The sequence below is a fragment of the Antedon mediterranea genome, chromosome 1 (genome assembly GCF_964355755.1).
Source record: "Antedon mediterranea chromosome 1, ecAntMedi1.1, whole genome shotgun sequence".
NCBI lineage: Eukaryota > Metazoa > Echinodermata > Crinoidea > Comatulida > Antedonidae > Antedon > Antedon mediterranea.
This window is the reverse complement of record NC_092670.1, coordinates 23,562,406-23,585,889: the sequence shown is the minus strand read 5'-3', so window position 1 is coordinate 23,585,889 and position 23,484 is coordinate 23,562,406. Positions and strand designations below refer to the sequence as shown.

General features: G+C 32.7%; 1 protein-coding gene and 1 long non-coding RNA gene across 2 annotated transcripts in view; both read right to left on the bottom strand.

Annotated features, from left to right (window-relative positions):
- Nucleotides 1-6,247: 6,247 nt before the first annotated feature.
- LOC140048315 (uncharacterized) lies at nt 6,248-10,871 on the bottom strand. The gene is made up of 3 exons (XR_011845070.1): nt 10,775-10,871; nt 9,715-9,815; nt 6,248-6,611 (listed from the first exon to the last, which is right to left on the bottom strand). It is a non-coding gene; the product is annotated as an uncharacterized lncRNA (long non-coding RNA).
- A 6,328-nt stretch (nt 10,872-17,199) lies between these two features.
- LOC140043231 (uncharacterized) overlaps nt 17,200-23,484 on the bottom strand; it is a 41,479-nt gene continuing 35,194 nt past the window's right edge. Inside the window, exons 19-24 of the mRNA XM_072087750.1 lie at nt 22,990-23,160; nt 21,627-22,694; nt 20,929-21,501; nt 20,698-20,813; nt 20,252-20,416; nt 17,200-19,763 (exon numbers count right to left, since the gene is read on the bottom strand). Of these exons, the coding sequence (XP_071943851.1) occupies nt 19,554-19,763; nt 20,252-20,416; nt 20,698-20,813; nt 20,929-21,501; nt 21,627-22,694; nt 22,990-23,160 (2,303 nt within the window). The 3' untranslated portion in view covers nt 17,200-19,553. The remainder of the gene's footprint in view (nt 19,764-20,251; nt 20,417-20,697; nt 20,814-20,928; nt 21,502-21,626; nt 22,695-22,989; nt 23,161-23,484) is intronic.

Sequence of the window (23,484 nt, the reverse complement as noted above, 5' to 3'; positions counted from 1 at the left end):
TGGGTTGTCCTGAATTCATCAAATCCTTATTTTTTTCTCTGATGTTTTCATTTGACTGTTTTTTTTTGTATGATGTATGAGATGGATTCGAAATAAAAACAAACAAACAAGGCGACAATCAAAGAATGAACAAAGGTTCAAGTATGGCGTGCCAAGCAGTCATTTATTCTTGAAATAGAGATATTTCGGCCCTTCAGGAATAATGATACTACAGTACCATATTCAAAATATAGAATCACAACATTATGCTTGCCTAACTTTTTTCAGAGTTGCTTTTATACTGATATTTATTTAGGCCTCTGTATTTTCATTTTGGATTCATTTTCAAGAATATATTTTCTACTTTACTATACTGCTGAATTGACTACATGTTTACGATACAGTAGGCAGAACAATCCTTCACATTACAACTGCACTCCAAGTGGGCAATTAATAAGTAATCGCAGAATTACCTACTTTAGATCCAAATACATAGAGCACAAGAGACATTGAGGCAAGAAGTAAATAGTCTGAGAGAAGGTGTATTTTTCCTGGAGGGATTAGCTTATACATTAGGCAGCCAACCTCGACCTATATCTTACTAATTAACATTCCTAGTTGTGGTTAATATCCATGGCAAAACAACCAGTGAGCTGGTCCAAAAAAAATATGCCCACACATTAGTTTGAGCATTTCCTCATACTTACATTGGAAAACTTTATAACCCCATAATATCCAAATGACTTACGGTACGTATTTCCTTGTCTGGTAATATACCGTGTTGATCACCCTGTGTGCAGTGACAGCCTCTTAAATTTCAAACCTCTGGCAAATATTCATAGAGGTATATTACATCAGTAAGCCCAGGATTCTTCCCCTTTGGGACACCACTATTCAAGAGACACCTAAAGGAACACGCAATGGATGGACCCAAAGGTGTTCTCCTAAAGGTTCTACTGTATCATGCAACATCTAAACAGACCACTAGGGTTTAGTACGGAATTTTAGTGTTGATGGGTGAGGAGGCCTTCAATTTTCATAAATTTGATAGAACTGATAAATTGTGTCCCATCATAAAACAAAAGTTTACATGTTGGATAACTTTCACTATCTTCCTTCAAATATTAATTTCTATTAAATTCAAATAAGTCTTTATGCTTTGTTCTAATTAAATGAAACTACAACATGGATTGGTAAGCAGCATGTACAGTATATTAATATTAATAATAATGTAAACTTTTTATGCGCCTGTTCCAGAAAGAGAAAAGATGATAGTTCACTGACACAGAAAATTAATTCTTAGAATAGGCTGATAAATTCATCAAGCTACAAAATAATAATGCCTTTTCTTTTCCAAAAAAAAATGTTGATTAAAATACTCTAAATTAAAAAAATAATTTTTTCATACATGATTTAGTTGGATAAAGCTTTGTTCTTGCAATCTTGGAAAAAAGAACAGATTAGAAAATGAAGAATAGAGAGTTTGATTTATTGCTGTGACAACAGCGGGAATGAATCAAGATTAAGAAGATACAGCTACGGAATAATGAGCATTGTACGATCGCAACTCACGCTACTTTACTAGTAACGATTTGGCTTTGAATTACTTTTCTTACTGAAACTCTTTAACTGCCTGAGATAATCTGACGATTTTCATCAATAATATTAATTAATTTTTTAATAAAAATATCACATTTAGAAGTAAGATGCATTCCTGTAATATTTTATCTTTGTACATTACAGTAAACAACCAATAAACACTGCAGTTAAATGTGCCTTGCAGTCAAATAAACGCAGCAGTCATGAGTTGGTATAAAAGCACTGTCGTAAATGTTCAAGTTTCAGACATAGACATTTAACAAATATAATGTTAACAATTTTAATCACATCATTTATTCTGCTCTTTACTTTCTTTTGTAAATGCATAAACACGCTCATCAAGAAATACATTTTGTGTTGTTTTTTTATTAGAGTTGCTCAATAAAATGTGAATTATTATTGTTAATATTACTGTCTGTAACTTTGTATAGTCCCAAGGTACAAATTCAGGGGGTAAATACGGTATTACGGTATTATTGAAAACAGCACAACTTCCCAGACAAGGAAAGCCACACTGAAAATGTTGCATTGAATGAAAACACATACAAATTCTTCATTGCCCAATTTCTCGTTCTACCTGATCTCATAATAATAGCATATCCCAGCTGTGAATGAGTAATTTTAAAGGGTGTGTGTCTTACCCTACCACATTAGCCTACTTTTGACTCAATTTTGATCTTTGTACTCAAATAAAAATGATGTAACTCAAGAACAGGTGTGAAGTGGTGCTTAGCCGAGCTATTTTAGGAAATTGACTATTGTTGTCTGAAAAGATATTACCTACATTCACTTTCAGGTGTGTAAATGAGAACCTTCTCCAGACATATTGTTTGTTTTTTACATAATAGATAGGACTAAACAAATCTTGCTTTTTGTTGATCCACTGGTATTTGTTTTCTTAAACAATGAAACCATGGATAAATATTATTTCTCCATGATGAAACAAATAAACATTTGCATTAGAATATCATATATGTGTTGATTTGAAATTTCTGTAATTTAATCTTGCATAAATATGTGTACCTAAATGAAAGTTGAGGCCCACTGTGTGTGTATGCTAATTAACATTCTTTTCAGGGAAGTTTTCAAATGCGTAGTTTAAAACATTGCCAGTATAATTCTGGAAAGCTCTGATGCCTTATGTTTGTGGATGTGTGCAATAACCACATTGTATAATGTACAAACATCCAGAGTCCTTAACAAAAATACTTCTGATTGCAGTTCTTTGGTTTTTTTTAACTTCATGTGGTTTGTTATTATCCTTCAGTGACTGCGGTTTGACGTGCATTCAAGCATGATGAGTCAGCCAAAGCCTAATTAACCATTGTTTACATTTTCTAAATTTACTTTCAACTTAATTATCAGGGATAGGTTTCATCTTAACTTTAAATTAATTCTATAGAGTTTCATAAATCGGACAAATTGAAAACAACGATCCAACATAGATACGTGTTATACGCCCTTCAGCTGAATGTACGTGCTAGCCAATAGCTACCCCCCACTGTAGGTTCAACTATAGTTGTTTATCTGTCATTAGCAGGGCCTGTTTAAGATGTGGTCATTGCTACTGCAGGTTCACATAAAGTTGATGATGATCAACACAGAATGTGAATGAACCTAGAAATGTGTTTGTTCGCACTATTTAAATGACTACAGTAATGTTGAATTTGTAATAACCAAAATACAAACTTACCATTACTGTGTGATAGATCCTATTTGAATGCTGACATGTAGTTTTTTTTAAATTAAAAAATTACACATTCATTTTTGTAAACACAATTTATTTCATTATTGTTTAGTAGCTATGAAAGTGTAAATTTTCCAAAATGATATCTAAAATTGCCATTTTCTACACTTTATTTAGATAACACCTAAAACCAGGTCTAAGGTTATATAAAAGAACATTCATCTAGCATCCTCATCTTTGCAAAAGTACATATAATTGGGTCATATGTACTTTATTGCAAAGTACATATCTAACTAAATTATATTACTTAACCATAGTAAAATATCAGATGATCAGTTGTACAAATAAGAATAGCAGACAGTGCTCTTGCTGCTGCTGTAAGTTATATGGAATAACAACAAGTATGCCTAGTAATATTATCATCTTTTTTGTTCTCATCGTACCTCGTTTCTCATCTTTTTCTGTACTTTCCCTGTTTCTTTTACATCATATTTTTGTTTGTTTTTATAATTGCTATATCATTAACTACTTTTTTTTTTTTAATTGTGTGATTTTCTGACTTTTTAAAAAAATCACAATTTTTTATGTAACTTATAAATTAAAACATCAGTCAAAATGTAAATTTATATGACTAACAATGAAAAACCTGTGTATCTTTCTGGACTAGAGGCTTGGTAGCTGGTATGGGGCTACAGAAAATCCAGGGGAACACCACCCTATGAAAGACATTTTGTATTCATTAAAGAGAACATGATAGAATATAATTATAAAGTAATTATTAAATTCTTCTATGTCTATTTTAATCTCACTATACCTTATTGCCATTGGGTAGAAAAATGTCAAAATGTCGTTTAAAATGATTGGTGTTGACAGTTTTATTCAACTACGCGACAGTGTCAATCAACTTAGTGTGTACTTAGTTATAGAGATGTTGTTATTAATTTTCTAATGGCTAGTTGATGAGTAAAGTTAGAAGAGGGAGGTGCTAAGGTTAGACTTGTGGACTAGGTTTGCCTTGTTGAAATACCAATACATTCACTTTCAATGCATTTGGTTTAACTTCAGATTGAAATAGCATTATTAATATATCCCTACTGTATTTATGGGGACACTTTTCTGTGAAACAACCAATGTGCAATTTAGAATTTAACACCAAAAGCCAAACCCTCTGTGTATTCCAGACAATTCAATATTTTCTTTCTTATCTTGCCAATTTTCATAAATAAATTTACATTTTATAATCAATAAAGTTAATCTACGTCAAACCTAAAGTGAGATCTTAGTTATTATTTCTTCACAATCACATACTGTAGCATACTACAATATTTTACAATGAAGAGCTTTCCCTTTGCCAGTCACACAGGTGAAGGGACTGTTATGGTACACCACATTATTTAGATCAAGTAATTTACTAAATTACAAATACGAGCAGTTTCATTATCGGTCGATGATAGCATGTTATGTTTCCATAGCAATATGTCTCATCTTTCTCAATATAGCTCTAATTAGAGTGTCTCTAAGTCTTTGTCTTTGTTGCATTTTGCACATTTCCCAAGAAACTATTCAAATGCACATTGGAAAGCAAACGCAATCTGTTCAAACATTTCTACGATTCACAAAACTCATTTCCAAAAAAACCGATTTACAATCAATACTATACGTCTGGTCAATGTTTTGTTAAATTAGCAAATTATATGTTCAAATTCCAAAGACATTTATATTTAATTTCTTCCATATTGTGTAATGAACAAAAAAGAAGAGTGAAAGACAAAGAATGCATGATCTCAAGAGGAAAGGTCATTGTGGTGGGTATAGTGCATCTCCGTACCATATTATTTTTAAATATATTATACTGATCTATTCTAGTAAATATCTAATTACAGGGGACCTGGGGATTTCCCAGGGTATTCAACTTTCTTTGTTGGCAATTTTGTCACAGGGAAAGATTACATTGTTTTGTATGTCGTTAAATTATGTTAACAGTACATTGTGTTTTCATCAAAATGGAATATCCATTAAATATCCATTCTCAAACCCCCAAAAATGTTGCAAAAAGATTTTTAGTTTAAATATATATTAGAAGCAGAGAAATTTAAAGTTTTGGAAGACTTTGCTTGTTTTCAGAATCTGGTATCGGTTGACTCTTCAAGAACACTGCACAATGCTTATATATTATCAGATTAATACTAATTCGTCCATGGTTTAGTGAGCAAGAAAAACTATAAACCTATATTAATTAACTCCCGGACCCTGGTTTGTTTGGTGTTCTATATTTTTGTTACTGCATTATTAATATTCTATACAATTATGATCTACTGATTTAGGAATTAATGATTAAAACAAGCTGCATAAGACCTTCCAAATCCTGGTTTAAAAAGCACTATTTAATTGAAAAGCGATATTTAATATTTACACAATTTTAATCAAGTTCAGTGTTGCTATAGTCTATGGTAATTGACCAGCTATAAGACAGGTATACGAAGCAGCTGTACAAAAACCTTTGCCTGACAATTATCATTAAACCATTCAACCCTTACAAGATGATAATAAAACCTTACCCGTTCAAAAACTTGTCGTATTGTGTCCGAGAATTGATGCGGTAAATTGACACAAACGGTATGAAGCCAGCCAATCAGAGTGAAATATCTTTAATCAACTGTACAACTGGGAACGAAATAAAACATTGTATTAAATGAGATACAAATGGTTAATAGGGTTGAGTACAAAAGAGACAGTCATGTTTACATACATTAGTCTATTTTCTAAAATTCATGACATTTATTTCCTTAAATTCACTATATCATATTGTCATGGTTTCAAATTCTGTCCAGATTTTGTAGTCTACTCACCTTCCCCTCCTCTCCCCATCCACAGTACATTTTCAATGTTTTACTTACAATTTTTAGAAACATTCATCAATTTTAATGATAAAATTGCAAAAACTAGAATGCCAGAGGTTTCAAAGTTACCGATTGACTGGTGTGGGTAGTAGACAACGTCAACCATTGCATCAAAATGAACCTTTAATTTAAGGCAAGAAGTGAGCAGGTAGCCAAATACAGTTTAAACTCTCCCAATACCGAACATCTCTGGACTGACTTAATATGTCTGATTTTCTTGTCTGGTCTGGTGGTATTGAAAATGTGTTTTTAATGGTAAAAATGAATTTAGAACCTTTTGTACCTCAAGCAAAGTCTGGTTTTAGGAAAGTTTCTGGTTTTCAAAGAGTTCAGTTGGAAGTTTTGACTGTACTACTACAGTAGTACTGTTTCCTTCACTCAGTCAGGACTCCAGCCCATCCCCAGACAAGTCTGTAGGCCTACACCTTTGAGGTGACATGATTACTCTATATGGTAAAACAAGGGTTTAAAAACAACATCTTTGTAACAGACTTGTTTACAGCCATTTGTTGAAAGTTAATTGCTTATTCTAAGCCATATAATGTGAATAAAATCTTGGTACAAAGAAACCTAAAAACAAGCAGATTTAGTATGATTACCATATATCCCATTTAAGTTTGTTTATCGATTGTTAACAATAAGCAATCTAAATGATGATTTATTTCTACGGTAGACTTTACTAGAGTTCTGGATCGGAGAATGATAATAAAACTATAGAGGGCACTATTTCTGCATACCGATAATACACAGATGTACATTTTATGCTTTTCTTAAACATTCTTTTTTGCAGAATCAAGTGCGCATTCTGTTTGACAAATCCTTGATGTTTTTTTATTTATTCAGACTTAATTTTAGTAATTTAAGTACGAAATGAAATGACATAAGTATGATAAATAGAAGATAGAATGGATTTATATTAAAGCTCAAATAACTAATGTGTTATTCATTGCAGCTAAAAGATGAAAAACATCAAACAAAATACTCAAACATGCTTAGACAGATTACACTAAGTATCAATAATACTTAAGTTCTTTAACGTATCTTATTATCGGTTTTAATTTATCTTATTTCATCAAATTTATGCAGATAATAAATGTTTATGAGTAGTATAAGCAGAAAATGTCAGGAGTCAGTAAACAGTCAGAAAGTCTTTGAATGAATCAAAATACTCTCCCCATTCGCATTAGTGTTTTATTTTACATGAAATAGAACCATTTAATAAACCCATTAAATATTCCTTGTACCGTGCAATAGTGCCATTTGATACAAATCAGATCATAGTATGATGTACTCGGTGGGCATTTATAAGTTTAATCATTTCAGGAAGGACACTTAGAAACAAGAGTTGCCCTATGCTTTATTGTACTGTACAATATTATGTAATTATGCAATTTGATAAGCATTCCAAAATTCAAATGCTCTGCTGCCAAAAAGACTGACTCATAAATGTTTGCAATTGAAGGAAGCAGAGATGGATGGGAAATGTTTGCATCTACAACTCTTCTCTCAAAAGTCTACTTTTCTAAAAAAAAAATGCAAGGTAGAAAATAATAAGAGAAATATTGTGATTTGTGATAGCTAACAAACATATGTGAGTGCTTAACTATTTTTTAATTAACAGAATATTCAATATACTTTGCTTCAAGCAGATGGCCATTCTTAATTAAAACGAATAAATTCTGTTTATTTCTGTTTTCAATAACTACTGCATGACGTAAATACAATAGGATAAAATTAACTGCCGTGGGAATAATAAACAATTTGATATGTGCTTGACAAGATATTTGTAGACATTGAAAAATTGATATGGAAAAGCTAAGTGATATAATTTTTCATTAAAAACTACCTGACATGATGAAACAACAATAGCTTACAACACAATATCTAATTGCACCCATTTTCCTGGGACCCAAAAAAAGTGTTCTTAACTTTAAGAGGGATTGGCTGTAGTGTTACATATATTTCTACTTTTCACAAAGTACAGTATCCCCTAATAGAGTTATTACCATATCATCATGTATAATCCCTCTTTGCTTCTAATCACCCCCTACTTTATGTCTGATTTCACAAACGGGCATATATATCCGGGTATAGTTCCAGTATTGACTTTTGGTTTTTACAAGAAATGCTTATCAATCATTTTTTTCCTAAACCAGGCTTTGCCCAGGTATAGTCCCACCCGACCAAAGTCTGCCCAATTTCAGGTTTTAGTGGGGTGAGATTATACCAGACGATATATGATACATAGTGTACTGTATATACTGTAATTTATTACTAGGGTTCAGTCACTGTGTGCCATTCTTTTATGGGCCACCAGGTAAAATAATGTAAATAAATAAATCATTGTAAAATATGTCTGCTGCAAGAGAATGAGCAATGCAACAAGAATGTTATTACCTGTGTGGAGTGTAGGTCCCTGGTTACAGTGCACTTTATATTGAACATTTTTCCCAATGCATTTCAATTATAGGTACAGTACATGACTACAAATTACAATTATTTAAAATGCTTAAGAATTAGGCCAACAAACTTAAATTTCTACTCAGAACAAAAACCATATATCTGAAAAGCATGGCTTCTAAAATCCTGTGCTTCTGCTCAGTATTCAGTATTTATTGGTACTCACTTTAGAATCAGTGGCACACACCTTTCGGTGGTGCGTCCATACAAATATAAACAACAACATATAAAAGGTAAATGATGATAAAACTTACATAATTAACTTACATTGAAACCCCTCCCCCCCCCCAAAAAAAAAATAAATAAATAAATAAAAAAAAAACATAAACAAAAAACAAATGTACAGTAGTAATTGCACACTTGAATAGATACTTAAAAACAATTGTATAACGAGCAAATCAATATATCGAAGCAATAGGTCAGTAGTAAATAGGCCTACACATTAGGGCCTACTTACAAAATGTCTGACAGAAAAAAAAACTTATACATAGTAAATAAAATTAAAAAACAATTGAATAACAGTATAAAGATACAATAGGTCAACTACTGATAACTTTTATTATAGAGAAACTGATGGGTAGGGAGAGCATTATAGTTTAGACAATTCAACAATATGTAACACACAAAAAAAACATAAACTATAGCAACATTTTACCAACAAAATGTTTATTTTCTCTTTATGTTTTTTTTTTCAACAAAATTCTTGTTATTGAAATTGAATATTATACAAAGAATTGCATTGTCTATAGTTCAAATAATATTTGGTTTTTCCAGGGTAGAAATGATGCACAGTAGCTATTAAGGAATTAGAGGTGCATAACAGTATTATTAGGTTTCTTAATAGTAGGGTTTGTCAAATATTTAAAGAAAAAAGAGTAGACTAGAAGGAAGGCCTTTATAAGATTAGAATAGAAGATGATGTTTAGGCTATGCCCTCATCACCTTGCTAGATGATGAATGATTATACTTATGCCCATTTGTACATTTTGTTGATGATGAACTAATAGGTAAACCATTGATGTCTATCCTACCATCAAAATACTGTAAATGAAACCAAATCTATAAACATATTATGTACAACTGTCTCACCTGGGACAAGATCAATCATTTTCCAACAAATGCAGCCTAATTAGCTATGTACAGGTCATTCTGCTGTTAATTTAATTGCAAATCAATCAGTCAACAAATAGCTTTATGGATATATAAGGAAAAGTATTTATATGAAATGCATTATGGCCTCTCAATTAATAAACTGTAAAAATAAATGGTTATAGTATACTAAAAACCTAAATGATTGCTTGTTGAAATTCCATTTATAGTCAGTTATTATTATGCTGTACTGCCCAGTGAGTGGCAGATCCAGGATTTTGAAATGTAGTGCGTCCATGGCCTAAAAATTGTAAAATGAGGCATTGAATTTAACCTAATCGTTTGCATTCCAATTGTTAAAATTTAGAGGGGGAGACATCTCTCCCTCTTGAAAATGCATATGGCTGTAGTGTAATTCTTAGCTTCAATTTTTCTGGTTGAACTTGGAATTATAATATTTCAGCCTTTGTTCTTAATAGTTTATTTTTACCATGAAGGAAGTAAAACTGCAGTAGAAAGGGTTTAGTTGATGCATAAACCAAATAAAACTGGTGATTTGGCTTTCTTTACAGAATCAGAGCAATGATAATTCTGCAGCCTAATGGTTTATTTTACTGGCAGTAACCCTGCTGCTTGCACTCACTGCTGACCAGTTGACCAGGGTCCTACTTAGGGGAGTAACAAAACAAATCCCTAGTGAACCTAACAGCTTTACCTACAAACAAAATCACCTGTTTGAGGTTTATAAAAGGGTTAAATTGCACCCCTCAAGCAAGGTGGATAGCAGGTCAACCTGTAATAGCCTTTTTTACACTGTTTATCAACATTCTGAATTCCAGTGATGTATGATTGCTGGAATTCTGTAGGGATCAGTAAAAAAACTTTCTAGATGAACAAAAGATTGTTATGATAGTGTGTTTTTGTTAAGTAACTCAAAATAACCAGTTTCATTTTTAGTCGAAAACCCAGAGCATTTCTTCTTCACATTTTGCTCCCCAAATACATGTTTATGTCAAAAAAAGTTATTTAATATTAAGAAGTGAAACTAACAATCTTTTACCTTTCTTTTGCAACGCAACTTGTTTTTATCAGTATACTTGCAAAATGCATTTACAAATTTAAAGAAAGATTGATTGATTGATTGATTGATTCTTTTATTTTTCACACAACATTCATAAAAATATTAATAAAAAATTAAGTACAATAAAGTGTGAAAAACAGGGTAACCACAAGCAAGCAAATTATTTGCACTAATAATATTTGCCAATTTTTAAGAAGAATTTCTATTGTTATTTTATTAAGTATTTACTAAATTAAGAGTTGTGATGAACTGGTGTGTATCTGTGTAGTACATGTCTATTTGTTTTTTCATTGTGTTATATTGATATGGAAGTTATTTTCTGAACTAAAGTTGATCATCATAACAACTAAAATGATGCAGTATTGGAATGCAAAATCTGGTCATTATTATTCATTGTTTTCTACTACTAGAGTGCTTGATAATAATTTAGCCCATCAAGATGCTAAGTAGGTTTAAGATTCAAAAGCATTTAACCTTAATCTCCTCAAGAGAGGATCTTCAAGATTACTACCTGTTTCGAATCAAAGGATTATGTTATTGCATTTTAACCTTGAATTTGGTCATCAATTATCTAGTCTAAGTAATTTTTGTAAAAATGACAGTTTATTAGAAATTGATAAAAGCTCTCCCAGGGTTAAGATGCTGCATTAAATTCAAAGCTTTGTGAAATATTTATTCAAAATTTAAGTCTTCTGTAATTTATAAATCATAGAAAATATTTCAATCTTCATCAAATGAAATTGTCAACGGACATATACAGTAGGGTTATCGGCGAATGGTGGACAAAAGCATCAAATTGGGGGATCAAGGATTTTGAAATTGGCAGAAAGAGGCCCGGGCTTAGTATCATAATGTTAAAAATTTATTGGGAACAGGCAGGCTTTTCTCTTCCTCTCCTTGGATCTGTCTATATCAGTAGTGCCAAGATTGTTTTTGGCGGGGTGACATGGCGGACAAAAGCATCAAAGTGGTGGTCCAGGATTTTTAAATAGACAGTGCAGTGGGCTTAAAAAGTACTACAGTTTAAATATGTCCTATCTTTTGGATCGTAATGTTATAAATTGTTGCAAAGTGAGGACAGGCAGGCTTGGCTTCTTCCCTCTTCCCCTCTTTAAATCTGCCTATGAGTGGTGCCAGGATTTGCTGTTTTATTGGCCTGATAGACCAATATCACCTTAGTGTTACACCAATGCAAGTATCTGGATTTTCTTTCCCCTGCCAATAAATGCCTAAACGTAAGAAGTGTTTGAGAATTTCAAGCATTTAAATTAGATGAAAGAAAACAATATTCTACAAGAGAATTATCAATAATTAATGACAGATTAAGCAAGTGTTATTCATTACAGAATAAAGCTATTATACCCCAAATATTTGTACATTGTCCATAACAAATCAAAGGAATATAACTCTACTATATTTACTGTTTTCATCCACTTAATAACAATACATACAACAATGCAATTATATTGAAAATAACAAGCTCCCTATGTTTCACACCTTCGGGGCACGTAACCTGTTAAATTTGATATTCAACTTGGGAATAAATATATTTACACTTATAAAATGTGTCAATGTTTTCAAGCCTATTAAGAATGTATGGACAAAGAATGTTTGATAAATTCAGGGATATAAAAACCTGATATCTGAAAGCCATTAAACAAGTTATTCACTTTGCACATGCCTGGTGATTTAGAGAGGCCGTCCCCATCACTACCTACACCCACACTTAAGTTTTGTTCACACACACTAGAGTTAAGCATGCGTCCGAGTATCTTCTGGGTGCATACGGATTGCAAGATTGACTGTGTGGGATAGACAAAAGGGTGTAATCTACATGCATCATCCTCTTTTTGGTTGGTTTTCTCACACTTATCCTTAACCCACACACTAGTTTAAATATTTATTATATTTCCAAAACATGTTCTACTGTAAACCATATCGTCTTTCAATATTTATATTTTCAAGAAATAGTCTTAACCCTATGAAAATGTTGGGTTCACGTTGTTGTATCAAACCTGATATTCTGCATATAAATAGGCATACACTGGTGCAGTGATAATATGCCATCAAATGTAAAGATGCAAAATATGCCTACTCCATTTAAAATATAAAATATTGAAAACTTAGAGAAATAATATATGGAAGAGACAATGCTCGAAACTATGTGGCACTAAAAAGCACATGGTCATTGAAGTGAAGGATTATAGAAGCTGATAAATATTATTTTAAAATTGGTGATCCTTAAATTAGTCATTCCTCGTACCAGCAATAAAGAGTTAGCTAGAATCTTTTTAAAACTTGAGCAATCAAAATTATGAATATAAATGAACAATCAACTTGATCCAAGGTTTCAAATATGGCGTACAGTACCTGGGAAAAAGAATCTGTAACCAGTCAAAGAGAAGGACATCACGAGTGCTGTGAATTATCTTAGGAGTGTGATACATGGACAGTAAAGTCCTGAATTCAAACATATCTCACAATGGTTCTACAAAATCGTATAGAAGAAGCCTGTAGCCAGAAGGGTTTCAAGGGTTCCTAAAGTGCCCTTTTCAAAGTACTAGAAATTACCAGTTATAAAAGTATGGTTAAATAGGCCTCTGATGAACTTCATCAGTGTGTTGGATGTTGGACTACTGATCGTGAGATCGAGGTTCGAATCCTACTCTTACTGCATTGCTTGTATTCTTAGGCAAGACACTTTACTTGCGTTTGCCTCTCTCCACCCAGGTGTATAAATGGGTACCCGGTTAGATCAAGACACAATTTGTGCTGGTTACTAGCTGCAATATGGGAGTATGTTTCCAAAAAAATGACTGAGGTAATACTGTTCAGCGCTTAGAGTTTCACAACATTAGGCGCTATATAAATCCAGGATATTATTATTATTTTAAATTTTGCCTTTTTAGTGGAAAAAACGAACCTCACTGTAAAAATCATGGCTACAGGCTTGCTGTAAGACTTTAGATCTTTCTAATACCACAGCTTCCATTCCATCAAATTATTTAATTTATTTATTTATTTTAATATTAAGTTCAATTAACTCTTTTTGGGGGGATTAAAGGCCAAATTATTATATGGGATGAATTGTTATTTTTGACACACATGGACTTTTAATACGTTCAAGTGGGCTTAATTGAGTAGATCATAGAGATTAATGAAAATACCACCACTTCAGTGAATACAACACAGGGGATTAATACAGATTAAATCATACTAACTAGCCTGGTTACATGGCTTTGTGACAGGGATGTACGGTGGTGACATTGGCCTTAATATCAAAGTGCCGACAAAGACATGGATTATCAACCTAACCATCAAATTTGCTAGAAGAAAATTTAAATCAATATAATATTTTAAACTAAACTGGAAAAGAAATTTCAGTAATTTAATTTTCAATATTAAATTAGAACCCTTTCTACATGACCCTCCTATTCAGGGACACTTTCCTGTAAAACAAACATATATGTTTTGATAGTAGGGTCAAACCCTATTCAAGGGACGACAATCCTACTAAGATGACATTTTTTAGGGTCCCAAAGGTGTCCCCTTAATAGGGGTTTTACTATAACAGGTCTATATAGATCTTTTGAAATGTGAACAAATGGGAGAAAGGGGCGGACTATTGGGAAGAAACCTTACATCCCTTGTTCCCCTTCATGCCCACCCCCTCCCACCTCAACATTCTGGATCTACCCTGTTAATAGTTGCCATGCGTGAAACCAAAACTCCTAACACTGGCATTACATACGATTAATATAAATATTAGTCATTCTATAATAAAAATTTACTACCTATATTAACAGATCAAATAAAGATTTATAGTGAAATGAATATAAATAGTAAACATGATATCATCAATTGGTTACTAGCCAAACATTTATTGCAAGAAAAAGTATTAAAATTGTGCAATATTAGAATATTATACGAGTGTTGATTGCATTATGTATCGCATCAGTTCATATTGACATAATAATAAATACTGCCATGAGGTCTATATGCAATGTATTCATAAAACAGAAATACTGTATAATGTTTATACAATATGTTTTCAAATTGAATACAGTAGATCTGAATCCTTCTTTTGGAACATCCTTATTCAGACATAGGTAAATCACTGGTTACTTCAGTACTTTTATATTGTTGGAACAGGTCACAAATGGGCACATTTGGAGGAAAAGATAGTCTAAGGTTTTGAATAATATTGAAGGAGAAACCTGAAAATAGAGATTCAAGATTTCAGTTTCTATCAATTTCTTAATCTCTTGTTAGGGTCCGGACACCTCTATTTAGACATAGGTGAATTACTGGCTACTTCAGTATTTATGTCGGAACAAGTCACAACCAAATGGGCACTAACATAGCTTTAAGATAAGATAGTTTTTGAATAATATTGCAGGAAATGATAGGCGACAAACACTAAACAATATACAGACCCAAGATTTCAGTTTCTATCAATTTCAAAATTGTAAAATGAATTAGTCGACTGCAAGACTAGGCCGACCGTGGTAAGATTTAGCAGCAGAATTCTAGGCCAATGTCATTAAATGTTACTGCAACATTTAAATTCATCAAGAGTGAAATTTGACCTTTTCTAATGACCTAAAGCCAAACTTAATTGCTTTTAAGATGTACAAATCTTGACATATCATTTTAGGATGTGTATAATTCAAACAATTTATAGACTCTGTGGAAACAACATCTTCAGATTAGAAAAAAAAATATGTTGAGAATATTATGGAGAAATTAAAGTTTTATCAAATTCCATAAAATGCATATACAGTATAATCTTAAAACATGTCAATGCTCAAAAGCTCCAGATCCAACTTCCGATATCTGTTAATATAATAATCCAAGTCTCAGCTCAATTCTCTTTTCTTTTTTTTTTTTGCTTTATCTTTCATTTCTTTGCACATGGTTGTGGTTTAAGTGCATAGAGAAAAATGCGGCGCTATGTGTATTGCTACTATCATATACATAAAATAATGTATTTCTAAAAGTATTATTGCACACAAAAACTACAATCATCATCCATATTCATTTTTAGCAGATGTTCATATATTACAACAGTAGTTACAATTAAGTTCACTTCCTTACAAGAAGCTTTGCCTTTACAAATTTACAGATTTATGTGCATCAAATTCTAGAAGAAATACAGTGATGATACAGAGAACAATGTAGTTCATTGAGATAGGCAGGTGTTAGATGTGAGAAACGCCCTGAATGCTATAAAAAATGTCCAATGACTAAAGGATGGACCGTTCACTATTTCTTATACTGTATTTTATAGTATATCTTTCTGCTTTCCTAGTTTACTTTATGGAGGTTTCCTATTTATTTATTGTTGTTGTTGATATCTGATTGGTTAAAGATAAGGAAAGACCTTTACCTCATCAAACCTTTCCGGAGGTGTTATTAGACTTTCTACTCTTCTTTCCATTTCTACTTTTTATATATTATATTTGCTTTCCTGTTAGATGTGTATAAAATAGGAAATCTTGAACCTTCTACAAAATCAAAGAACATTCTATCAAAGGTAGTCATTTTCCTTAAATCAGTTATTCTAATAAACAATCTATTTGTTGTCATAGACCACTTTGTTTGTTGGATACATTACAATAGACTATCTGCAGCAATCCAAAACATAAAATTGGGCCTGTAGTAAAAAGCATAGGGAGAATTGCTATACTTGAGGGTGACAAACTATTGACAGCAGAAACCTAATGGAAGACCTCACTGTTTACTTGCTTTGGAGAAACGTGTAAAGAATTGATATGGTCTGGATACTGACAAACTGTCAATCTCCTGAATGCCAATGTTAGGATAAACCAAAACTCTCCTCAGGGATACGCTTACTCCACTGATACTGCAAGAACACCCGTCTTGAGGGCGCTATTACTGCATGGCTACTGTACCTGCAAGACAAAAAAGATATCAATCAAAAATATTGTTAATAACTCCACTCCCAAAGACTTGTAGTAAGACTGTTTGTGTGTTTGTCTTGTGAACACAATTGCCACCTTCAAGAAGAATTGTGAATGAACTTGCTTAGAGTTATCTTTGGCAATTTGATTAAATATAGAGAAGAGAAGAGAGCACCAGTGGATCTCATACTAGAGATCATTGTAATGAAAGTTATTCACAGATCTATTATTTCCATTTTACTGGGATAAATTCAAGATCAAGTTGCCTTGATATTGTGAGAGTTGATAAGAATATACTGTAGGTCTACTTACAGACTTTTTTATTTGGACTCGTCCAACTAACTGGTATAGTAAAATCCATTGGCTCTGCAAAACAAATAACAGAATTAGTAACAATTCTCTGAAATAAAAGAGTTTAGTTATTTTAAATGTTGTAATACGCATTTCATGTTATACAAAACTTAGAGAGAGAAACAGTAACATTTTTCAAAATAGCCTTTTATTTACAACAAAAAACAGAAACATTGTGTTCTCATGAACTAAAAACAATTTCTTTACAATTTATAAACTATAATATTTTGATTCGTAATAAACTCTTGATGTATAAAAACACTCATCATTTTTTAATCACATCACTTTATGATGATGTCATCACCATATTATGATGTCATCATGATCATCTTATTATGATGTCATCATCTGTAACCATTTCACATGCAAGAGATTCAATAAATCCCACAATGCAACTTAGCTAAAATGTTAATGCAAGTATAATTATTTACGGCCTAGTTCATGTCTAGCACAAAAATACCCTGGGTTTTTAATGTGTGTACCGTAAATGATCGAATAAGCATCACCATCAAATGAATTACCCTTTGGTATAAAACATTTCAATACAAACATTGTTACATGCTTAACACCATTTTAAATAATTAAACTTAAACTTAAATTTAGGCAAAAATTATGGACTAGGCTTGAGCACCATCAACATATGTGCAGAATTCCCACACCATGATTTTAATAAACTTTGAAACACATATTTAATCATTTACAGTACGGTACGGCAAACTGTTTCTGTAAGCTGGGTAATAAGTTGGTGTTTTTTTTTTGCATTTGCAGTTTAGCAATACCACTAATTTCTTTAACCAGAATAAGAATTGTCTATAAACAATGGCAATCAAATGACTCTGTATAGATAACATGCACATGGTCTATGTTGACCAAACTCTATTTAAGTATTTAAACTTTTCAATAATGTGATTTGACCAGGTTCTGAAATGATAGCTATAAACTATATAAACTTGATAAGCCTATGTATTTCAGTAACATTTTAAGTTGAAATAACATATTAATTAAAAATCAATTTCATAATGATCTTAATCTATATATTTCAATACAATTATATACATATTATATTTGTACAGAAAATGGCAGGAGATATACAAAGAGTAAAAACAATAAGACACTCAATAGTCTGCATACAGCATGGGGGCGCCCTTCTTACGTATAAATGAAACAACAATTCTCTAAAAATATACCATGCTCGCTTCTTTTATCAATTTTTCTAATTTCCACAAACATAATTTCCATATAAAAAAAGCTTAAATTTCTACAATAAAACTGTTTTTATTTTAAAATAGTATCCTTCCAAATACAATTTGAGAATTTTGCAAATAATACTGTATAAAAAAATAAAATAAATTTTGTTTAAAGATTATTATTGACAACACAATAATAACAGTTTAGTAGAGAAATAAAAAAGTAATATTAACAAAATTAATCTTACTGTATTTTAAATTGTGGTTTAACACTATCGTACACATGTACCGATGAATGTTGTAAAACAACAATAATGGAATGATCTTCGATGGGAGAGATAAATGAAAATCAAAGCTACCAACATTATTATCTTTCTCAATAAGCTGTACATAAAATACTATTCAAAACTCTTTATTAGATTTTAATGTTCTATATATAATATCTATTTTTTAAATATTTACATTATATATTTCTTATAAGCGGAGAACAAAACCATTGGAGGGCTATCCTTGGTTTCTAAAAATTAGCAAAAGTATTTAATTTGGCTTTTCACAATTCACACAATCACAAACAAAATACCTAGATACTATTTTATATGTGTTTGCAAAATGTATCCTATATCTAGGGTTACAAAGCCAAAATGTCATTAGTTTAAGTTTAAAACGGATAAACACAAAACTAGATCATCATGATTATTATTCAATAGATTGTCTTCCATGCAATATGCCTACGGACATAATATTCTTGTTGTTTAAATATATAGCTTTTGTATATTTTCAAATAAGAAAAGTTTTTTATATACGTTGTGCTATGCGACTTTAATATGTGCGGTATTAATGAAAATGTCAAGGCTTTTTTTTATATTATACTTAATATACTTGTGATACAGAAGTTATGACACATCACTTTAAAAGGCTGATGTGGTAACCTTGAAAACTCTACTAAATAAATGATTTTTATGCCATATTGACAGAAGATATATAAATATTTATACCAATCCAGTTGAATGATCATATACAGTAGAATCTCTATTAGGAGGACAACCTTTGGGACCCAACAAAGAGTCTCCTCCTTAACACAAGTGTCTTATGAATACTGTGATTGACATTTGGCTCTCATATCACATAAAAGTGTTCCCTAAATAAGGGGCGTAGCAAAGGAGAGGACTTCTACTCTATTTTCATTCATTTTCATAAAATATGACTTATAATCTACAATATGTAATAAAGTTAATAGAAACATTTTAATTGCACAGCACCAAGGACTTCAAAGCAATAGAGTGTAACGAACATCTATTATGGCTTAGCACTTTCTAACTGTGACACTGGTACCAAGTGACCATTGGTTGGATCATACGTTCCAGCAAAGTAATATGCATCTTCGACAACCTTTCCATTGTTCTCCTTAACCTTTTGATTGTATTCATCAACTGAGAGCACGTCACACTTGTGTGATATTGTTTGGACGTCATTCTCATCAACATGAGGGGATAGGTATAATGCCATCTAAAAATAAAGCAAAAGGAAAAATATTAGAAAATGCAATTTTGCTTTGACCAACAAACAAATATTCGTCCTTATGATAATTCAGAATTAAAGAAAAAATGTTGTGTGTGTCTAAGTAGCAAGGCAATCTAACAAGAGGATGTTGAGGTCCAGGGATCAAACAGTTTATCTGTGGCTGCGACACAATCAGTTATACGCCCCTTACAGAACCATGCGCCGCGGAGAATATGTACTATACATAGTACAGTACTGTTGGTATTTGTTGCAGCCAGACATAAGATCAAAGGACTGTTACAAGTTTCTATCTTGGCAAGGCGAGCTCAGTGTCCTGTTGTTAAATGCCTTGATAGTAGTAACATAAATGAAGGATAAAATAAAATAAAATCGATTTTGAGGTACCATAATATACATAAAAGAAAATAGAATTTAAATAAATGTAACGGAAAACAAAATTAAAGTTGTGTTGATACCTCGTGTGGGCTGCCTACCTTGCCATCATGAGGGCGGCGGCCTCCTTTAGTTTCTTCTGGATGATAAAACCACTTAACACGAACTACCATGTTACCTCCCCACGATTCCCATATACTTTCTATCCTACCAATGTAGGGCAAATGGGGGCGACCTGTAGACAGGAAAACTGCACACTCTCCAACCTGTCAGAAATAAAAAGTATTAATAACAGCAAATGCTTAGATCCCTGACAGCAGATGTTTGTGGATGACCTGTTAAATCAAACAGAACCTGTCCAAAATCCTTACAGAATCATTATCAGAACCCAGAATCTTGCAACTATTTGTTATCAGGAGCAGATCCAGGACGAGTGCTTAACATACAACATAGAATGATAGATACAGTATTATTAGCTTTAGGGCGAGCATGCACCCCTAATGCTACCTGTCCTTGGTTATTTCCATATGGTTTCAGCAGTACTTACTCTTATAACCTCCTCTCCACGTGAAATTGCTTTGTAAAACAGTTTCTTGGCTTTGCCTTTAATTCCGCGACGCTGGGTACTTTTTCCTGACCACTGCCAAAAGCGCCTGTGGAAGCCTATAGTAAAACAAAGAAATGTCTTAGAATGAATACACTGACCAAATAAATACATTGAAATATGTATGTTGCTTTGTAATTCGTCATTGTGTTGTGTCCTTGAGGGAAATCATACCTTCATTCTTCGATGAAGACTGCACTCTATAGTGGCGGCGTTTGCTCTCTGCTATCATGATTCTCATTTCTGGGTCTTCAGCACTACTGTCTGAGAAATTGTTATCGCTGTCAGTCTCTGGAAAGATCTCCATGTCAATATTGTCACCGTCTGTAACCGAGTCTACCGTGTCACTACTGTCCACAAACGGAGAAACAAATAACGAGTCAATGCTTGACGCTACGTTAGATTGTCCTGGTTTCTGCTTCTTTTCTTCTTTATTCTTATGTTTTTTAACATCATCGTTTCCCTGTTCATTCTCCATCTGTTTCTTAAGTTTAATTTTCTTACTTTTCTTTTTCAACTTCAATTTGGGACTCTTACCGCTATCGGATTCTGATTTGTTGTTAAAAAGCTTACGTCTTTTAGTATCATCCTTAAGTTTCCGGTGTTCTTTGTTTTTCTTCTTTTTGTGTAGCTTCTCAGTTGACTTTGTTTTCTTTTTCGGTGATTTCAAGGGAGACTTTTCTTTAATGAAAACATCATCATCGCCTTCACATTCAGAAAGAAGACGCATTTCACAATCACTTTTCTCTGAAAATGCAATTAACAATTGTTAATAACTTAAATATTATGAATAATGAATCTTCATAAATACAAAATAGCAAATGATTTAATAAAGAAATAAGAATCCTAATTCTATTCTATTCTATAATTACCTGTTTTGGTTGACTTTTGTTTTGTAAGAGATTTGCCAACTCCATTAGCTGAAATGCTTGAAGTCTTTCGTCGCCTTCTTCTTTCGTGAAGAACAGTTGATGGTTCGATGTCTAAAATTGGATAGTCAGGTGGTAGGAGTCTAATATCATCTATCAAGATCTTTCCAGAGTCTCCATCGTCAAACTCAACACTTACACTGTGTGTATTTACAGTAGGGTTTGGACTACCCTTGACGACTGTTCCAGGATATAAACACCTGTACTGCTGACTCCAGTACGCACAAATGCGAGAACCTTCAGGAAGATATCGAACAGACTTTGGTTTAGCATCTAGAATGGCTTCTTTCAGAATCTGCTCTTGTGAAAATACATGTGGTCTGTTTCCACGCTGGCCATCGATAATAACACCATAAACGTCTGGTGGTTGTATTGGTCTCACGTATCCTGGATAAAACAAGTTATCGATGGGAATCAGGACACGTAGACCATGGCAGAGTTCTTCTGGTGAAATGGCACAAGACCTTTGTGCCGCAGATGCAGGTTTTTCTCGTAATAAACTCAATGGTAAATTCTCACTGTCACTATCACAATTTTCTTCATCATCGTTGTCATCATCATCAGAATATATTTCTTTAACTTTAACAGGTGATTTCGTTTTTGTAGTCTCTTCATTATTCCCACTCCCTGACAACCGTTCCAACTTCTTACGCATCTTTAGAGGATCTGTTGTAAGAGCATCCAGTACATTAACCAGTTGTTCAGTAGGTAACCCCATCTCTAATTTGGTAGTAGAGGTTGACCCTTTGTGAGCCTCTGACTGCTTCCTGTTGACTGGACTGACATCTCTTGAAGCAACTGGACTAGTATCATTTAAAAATATCCTTTCACTTCTTCGTCTCTTTGACCAAACTTCTTCATCAAATAGAGGTTCATTCTTTTCTTCAGTTAAAGTTTGCTTTGAACTTTTGTGATCTTCAACTGACTTTGACTTTTTCTTCTTAGAATCTATCTTATCAGAGGATAATTTAGATCCATCTTTTCTTTTCTTCTTTTTCTTAACAACTGCATCTGTATAAATAAACAAATACAAATATTTTACAAACAAGTACAAAAAGATTACCTACTCGTTGCTAGTCTCACTAGTTGATTCTCACAAGACAAACATACACACAAAATGCAATGACCTACATACAGAGTCTTTGAGATTGTCTTTTTTGTCAAAAAGATACTGACACCAGACTGGATTTAAACTCAGAAGACTACATTTTACAAGGCAAACTTCATAGCCCCCACTACCATTCCAATAAGTAACCTTAATCAAGCACTTTATTTGTCATTTCTGATTGATGAAAACTATAGCTACCTTTACCATCAGTTGAATGTGAACGCTTCTTCTTTTTAGTTTTTGGTAGCTTTGGCTTTTCTGCTGGTAACGTTTCTACAGCCAAATTCTTTTTACTGCTTGTAAAGCAACCCACTTGTGCCAAAGTAAGAGACTCTTCTTGAGACACCTCTGAATCCGTATCAGTATCTCCTATTACACAAATAAAAGCATCCAAGTAAATAGAAGCAGTGGCATAACGCAAAAGGAACCCTCCAACACTGGGTCATTGCATTGAGGCTTAGCCAGTGAGCAAGAAACAATAATCATTTACTGTACAAACAATACTAATTGAAAATGCAAGTGACAAAAGGAGGAACCTCATCAAGGAAACAGCTGAAGGTGACTTCTCAGCGAAACAAGTAAGTTAGTTAATATAGATGAGAGAAATTCAATACAGTAGAACAACTTCTCAAGGGATATGTATTCATGGGACACCCTTCTTAAAGTGACAATTTCCTCTGAAACCATCAGCAC